Genomic DNA, 6488 nt, shown 5'->3' with positions numbered 1-6488 from the left:
TTATAGTTGCTTCTTTATTTAATTTCAACATTTTCCTACTAGTTTTGTTAGCTGTTTCAATTACTGTTTCAATTACTGTATGCCTTATTTAGTGTATGCGTTTCCCCAAAAAAATTACTCAAGAAATATTTTTTTTACTTACAAATTGTAAATACTAATTTCTGTGATATTATAATTTTGTTTTTCAAGATACCAGAATTCAAATCTATCAATAATGCAATTATTATTAGATTTAGTTTTGAGAGAATGAATAAGTAAAATTTACATCCAAATTAACATTATCTAAACTACAAAAAGGATTTTGTAAGGTTTCAGAATCTAAATCCCATATAATTTATACGGTATGTTATTAATAAAGAAAAAATACAACGGAGAGAAAACTTAGCCAGCGCTTTTCATTGTTGTCACAATTCAATGTGTTTCCACTACTAGCTACTTTACCTTGAAAAAGACCCCAGCTAGGGGTTCAAATGCATCGGTGAATGCACAGGGGATCAGATTGAGGACAGCGGATGATATCCATTTGTTCCATCTAAGTGTGATTGTGTGGGTATTTCTAGGATTCCCTTATCAAAACCCGAATGCTTTTAAGAACTGTTTGGCCACAGTTCTTAATGATTTGGTAATTATCCACTGCACTGATTTACTGGGACCCCTGTTTATAGATTTGTGCTGCTACATGATTCTTTGTGCCATTTGTGAACAATTTGACTACATTTTATCTTATTTTATGTCATATGTATGTGTGTTTTATTAAACTGTGCTTCACTATACATATTTTATTTTTGTTTCTGTTCCATGATATATGAACAAGCGAAAGCTATGGAACCAATTAAATTGTGACATAACTGAAGAGCGTCGGCTAAGTTTTCTCTTATCACTTGTAGTGAAGGGTGAGGGAGACCTTCAGGGAGAGTGGAACATTTTGGCTGCTCTACTGATTTAGTTATCCCAAAATTTTTCCTGTATTCTGTATGTCATTGATGTATCTACTCTCATCTGTATATATATATATATATATATATATATATTTATATTTTCCAATCATTCTCAATCCCAAGTTCATTGATCAAATTGCTAGAATTAATTATATAAGTGGACCCGGGATATGCCATCATAAAAGGGCTATAAGAAATGTGTTTTTTAGCATTGGAAAACAGATGCATTTGCATATAGCATTTCCACTTTATGTTTTTTTTTTTTACTAAAGACCTGTCAGTGGTGACCACAAAACATTTGTGCATCAGAAATTTACATCCAGCCTTCACTCTACATTTGTACTGTCTGCAATCAAACAACCAAACCATCATTGCAGTGCCAGTCGAGATGAATTATTATTATTATTATTATTATTATTATATTAAATAGTGACTCTAACTCTAATGTGACTCTAACGCAGAGATATATAAATTAATAGCCAAAACAAAATGAGTACTGTACATATAACCCAAAAACAGTGCAAGCAGAACTGTACAGTTTTGTTGGCTATGGTTTTTCATTTACTTTCTTTCCATTTCATTTTTCATTAGCCACTTTCTGATAATATATACAGTACTATGCTGTTTCTAGTATTGTAACATATGATCATATTAATGTAATCATTACAATGCTAACATGAAATTAATTTTAACTCTTAACTTTGTTTATATTGAAGTAATTTCTTTCTGAAAATCCACTGTGACTGTGGACTCTTCCAGGATAGATCTTGAGTGATGGAAAATCTTACAAAAAACATCAATTCTTTTATTATTTTAGGATTTTCCACTTCTCCCCCTATTCAGATCCTCTTATTCTTAATTTTTTTCTTCATGTACATTTTGACCATTGTTGAAAACTTTCTTGTCATCATCATCATCTGGAAAAGCCCAAAGCTCCACAAACCGATGTACTTCTTTCTGGGTAACTTGTCCTTCCTGGAGAGCTGGTATGTAACAGTCACTGTGCCCAAACTACTTTCCATATGTCTGACAGCTAATAGGGGGATTTCATATACTGGCTGCATGTCTCAGCTTTTCTTCTTCCTTTACTTGGGCTGTACTGAGTGTGTGATATTAACTGTTATGGCATATGATCGATATGTAGCTATCTGCAATCCGTTACATTATGTCACTATAATGAATCAGCGTTTTTGCTTAGTTCTGGCAGTTGGCACCTGGCTCATTGGCTTCACCATATCTTTTATAAAGATGTATTATATCTCCCAGCTCACTTTTTGTTATTCAAACCATGTGAATCACTTTTATTGTGATGTGTCTCCTATGCTCAATCTTGCCTGCACGGATATGAAGGTAACTGAAGTTGTGGATTTCATCCTTGCATTAATTATCCTCCTAGTACCACTCCTGCTTACGTTTTTGTCGTATTTGTGCATTTTTACTACAATCCTTAAAATCCCACATTCCAGTGGGCGTAAAAAGGCTTTTTCTACATGTGCCTCTCATTTGGTTGTTGTGATCATATTCTATTCTACCACATTGTTCATGTATGCAAGGCCAAGCAAGGCTCAATCTGTTAATTCTAACAAACTAGTGTCTGTTGTCTACACAGTGGTAACGCCATTTCTCAATCCGATCATCTACTGCCTAGGGAACAAGGAAGTGAAGGATGCTATCTGTAAACTTGTCTATAGAAACTGATGTACAAAATAAAAATAAAAAATAAATACTGATGAGGCTTACACTTACTCTTCAAAAGTATATGTCTTTTGGAATATAGATTTGCTGAAACTTTATTGATGAGTAGATAGGACATTTATCATCATTCATATTTTAGTTAGATTTGGTGATCTAAAAAGGTTGCACATGTTACCAGCGAAAATTCACTGGCATTATTTCCTCTCATACCATCAATATTGGTGGAACTGGGCACGGTTGGCACTTTTTAAAAATTTGGTGGCAGTGCCCTGTAATTCAAGAGCTTTGAAACATTACTCTGGCTCTTCTTTCACAGATCACGCCTACAACAATATCTAGTGATCCATTGGTACTTCATGAACCCTTGCATTCAGTGAACAAATCCACAGACAAACTAATCATGCATGTCTGCATTCTGGTCAAAGTATTTGTAGCCAGATGCTGGAAATATCCCCTTTCCTCACCTCTTACTTAATTTATCAATGTTATATGGCAAATATCTTCAATGAAATACATTATTTTGGTTATTAATACCATCCCCAAATACCACAAAGTATGGAAGCCATGATTCGTGGTGCATAACCTGAATTATATAACGTGATATCTCTATCACTATTGATAAGTTGACAATCAACCCTACCATACAAGATCACTGCCTAGGTGTCATCTTTGACTGTGAACTGTCCTTTGCTCCCCACATTCAATCTGTCTCTAAATCATGTTACACACATCTAATAAACATATCCAAAATATGACCTTATCTTACTCAAGACACTGCAAAATCTCTAATCCATGCACTCATCATCTCCCGCATTGATTATTGCAATTGTCTCTGTACTGGTCTTATAAAAGCAAGACCCTCACCACTACAATCCATTTTAAATGCAGCTGAGAGGCTGATCTTCCTTGCTAGACTTTCACCATCTGCTGATCCACTCTGTCAGACCCTCCATTGGCTGTCTGTATTCTATAGTATTCAATATAAAATATTTTAACTTACATATAAAGTTATTAACCAAACTACACCAACATACATCTCTTAACTTTCTGTATCTCAAAATATATCCCAACCAGACCTCTCCACTCTGCACAGATCTGCATCTCTCATCCACACGCATTACTCACTCCCATTCACGATTGCAGGACTTCTTTGGGCTGCACCTACTCCATGGAATGTCCTCCCACAGAGCTTAAAGTGGTCCTGGAGAGGTGGTGAAACTCATTTACCCCGGCCCCTACCCCCCACCCTCACATTAAGTGGAGCCAGTGCTAGTGTTTTTGACACCCCCCTACAAACTATAAATTAGTGCCCTACTTTCCATACTTTATAACCATTATAGTGCCACTTATACACCTAATGCCTACAGTAGTGCCCTTTATACACATCTCTGCCTCTGTCACTCCTGCAGCTCATTGCCTGTGTACCTCCAGCAGCTCCATGCCCTGTATCCCTTCAGTAGCTTTCCCTCCTCCCTTGTCCCTTCAGCCCCCTCTCATCTTGTCTTCAAGATTCACAGAGCCTGCTACTCTTCATGGCTCCTCTTTACTTCAGCTGCAGTGACAGCATGACATCTTATATGCCATGCCGGAAAATGAAGCCAATGGGACCTGAGGAGGCGATGAATACTGTCCAAAAGACACAGCGTTTGTGAGTACCAGGAGGGATGGGCTGTAGATGGAGGAGGACAATGGAGCCACCAGGACCTGAGGAAGGGGAAGGTGGCTGCAGCTCATCAGTAACACTAGCAATGCCTGCATCATCTATTGACATAGGTGATGTGGCCTGCTTTTCTGTTGGAATTACTGTGCATGGCGATGGAGGAGATGGAACCAGTTCCCCCTACCATTACAAGTGGTGGAACTCAGTTCCACCTCTTCCTCCCCCACTTTAACCCCTGTCCTCCCATGCACAATAAGACTCTCCTCTAGCCTTCAAACCTTTAAGCGTTCACTGAAAACTCACATCTTCAGGCAAGCTTATCAAATTCCATAATCTTTTGACTTGACAAAGCTAAAGTGAAACGCTGCGTTGGTGACCTTGTTGTGTGCCTAAAAAAATCCCTAATATATAGTTCTCACAGATTTAATGTACCATTACATGAACCTGATAAACTAATAGCTTTATACATCAAGAGGGAGTGATTTCTCACAGACCATAATCCCCTGTCACAGGGAATCAGTACTCTGTCAGAGATCTTACCCTGTATCAAAGTATAACAGCTAACCTTTAATTTGTATACATTACCCATCAATCGCCAGAGTACATTGTATATGAATCCATCAATTTTTCTCTCTCTCTTTGGTGTGTATTTAATACTAATAAAAGCCATAATATTTTTCACACTTATAAAACAGAGAAGAAACAATTTATGTTAATAAATTAAGCTTTGCTTGAATCTTAAAATGAAGATTCACCATTACTGTACAAGTCATAGGAAAAAAGTGGTTGCTCACTTTTATTTGTTGGTTGCAATACAAAATAGACTAAAACACACTGTGTACCTTGTTAAAACAGCAGAGATTATACTTTAGAGCTTTGGTTTTGTCTGTGGAAATGGAATAAATATGTTCTGAATAATATTTAAACCTCTAAAAGAAAGGGATTCCATACTAAAAGTATTAACAATAACTATTCTATAACCCCTTGTAATATTGATGTATTTAATACTTTGAGAATTGAAGTATATGAATGTGGAATATTACCACAATATTTAATGAGAATATACACTTGATACAAATACAAAACCAACATCTTTTGAAGGTTGGGTGGATCAGATACTGTATATGTCTTACCAAACAGAGACACATGAAACAGTTTTGGTACAAATCAGATGTTTATTGAGACATTACACTAGAGGCATTGTACACAACACATTTTAATACTGTCTTTTCACCTTTTTTTATTTCTTATACCTTCCATTTTAATTTATTTTCGCTTTTTTAATCATTTATGATATTAACACATATCTTTTAAAAGTTATATTTTAAATTGGTTTGTGCACCACATTATGACACTTCAATCCTTTTCTTCTATTTAGTCTCAAGTCATTTTGTATTAGTGGTAGCACCCCCTAACATATCAGTAGCAATACATACTTGGGGGCCTTTTATATTTGAATCCTGTGCGACTGTGCATTACACATTTTTAGCAAATTTCATAACCGTCTTGATAACCTTCATAAATATTCATATCTAATTACATCTCCTTTGTACAGTCCACACATCCTCACATACAGTATTTTCTTTTTCTTCAGTTTGACCCCCTCCTAGTCAACATTGCTGTGTGACTATATCATACAGCCCACCAAGAAACGCTGCAATCTGGCTGGACCATTATTCAATAGATAGCACCTATCCTTGTGTATCAGTGCCTATTTTCCTATAGATTGTAAACCTGTGAGCAGGGCATTCCTACCTCTATATAGCTGTCTGTTGTTACCCAGTTTTGTGTTATTACTGTTGTAGCAATTGTAAATCACAATGGAATATGTTGCACTATATAAGAAACTATTAATAAATATTAAAAAATAAATATTTTCATTTCACATTTTTCTTTTTTCTATCATTTTACATTTACAAAAAAAAATGACTGCAATTTAACAAGAATTTTTCTAAGAATTCCTGTTAACAGTATAAACTGAAACTTTAAATTCCATAACATAATGTAGTTGTTTAGTTGTATTATGCTCTCCCTGAGATTTTTTTTTTTTTTACTTTTTAGCTATAATGTTAGGTGGCTTTTACAGTATACATTAAATTGACTTTGACTGTTATTGGTACAGTGTAAAGTAAACAAAAAGTTTTTTATTTTAAATTACAACTTTAAGCCAAGCATAAATTATGTCATTATGGGAA

At 35.3% G+C, this 6488-nt stretch overlaps 1 protein-coding gene across 1 annotated transcript; it reads left to right on the top strand.

Annotated features, from left to right (window-relative positions):
• The first annotated feature begins 1712 nt into the window (after positions 1–1712).
• Positions 1713–2636, top strand: LOC134967971 (olfactory receptor 6B1-like). The gene has a single exon (XM_063944030.1). It carries the CDS (start codon positions 1713–1715, stop codon positions 2634–2636), a length of 924 nt encoding a protein of 307 aa, XP_063800100.1.
• Positions 2637–6488: the final 3852 nt, after the last annotated feature.

The sequence above is a fragment of the Pseudophryne corroboree genome, chromosome 1 (assembly GCF_028390025.1).
Source record: "Pseudophryne corroboree isolate aPseCor3 chromosome 1, aPseCor3.hap2, whole genome shotgun sequence".
Classification (NCBI taxonomy): Eukaryota; Metazoa; Chordata; class Amphibia; order Anura; family Myobatrachidae; genus Pseudophryne; species Pseudophryne corroboree.
This window is presented reverse-complemented; position numbering and strand designations above follow the sequence as displayed.

What these genes read in the sequence shown, in the direction of transcription:
- LOC134967971 (XM_063944030.1), top strand. Translation starts at nt 1,713, where the DNA reads ATGGAAAATCTTACAAAAAACATCAATTCTTTTATTATTTTAGGATTT.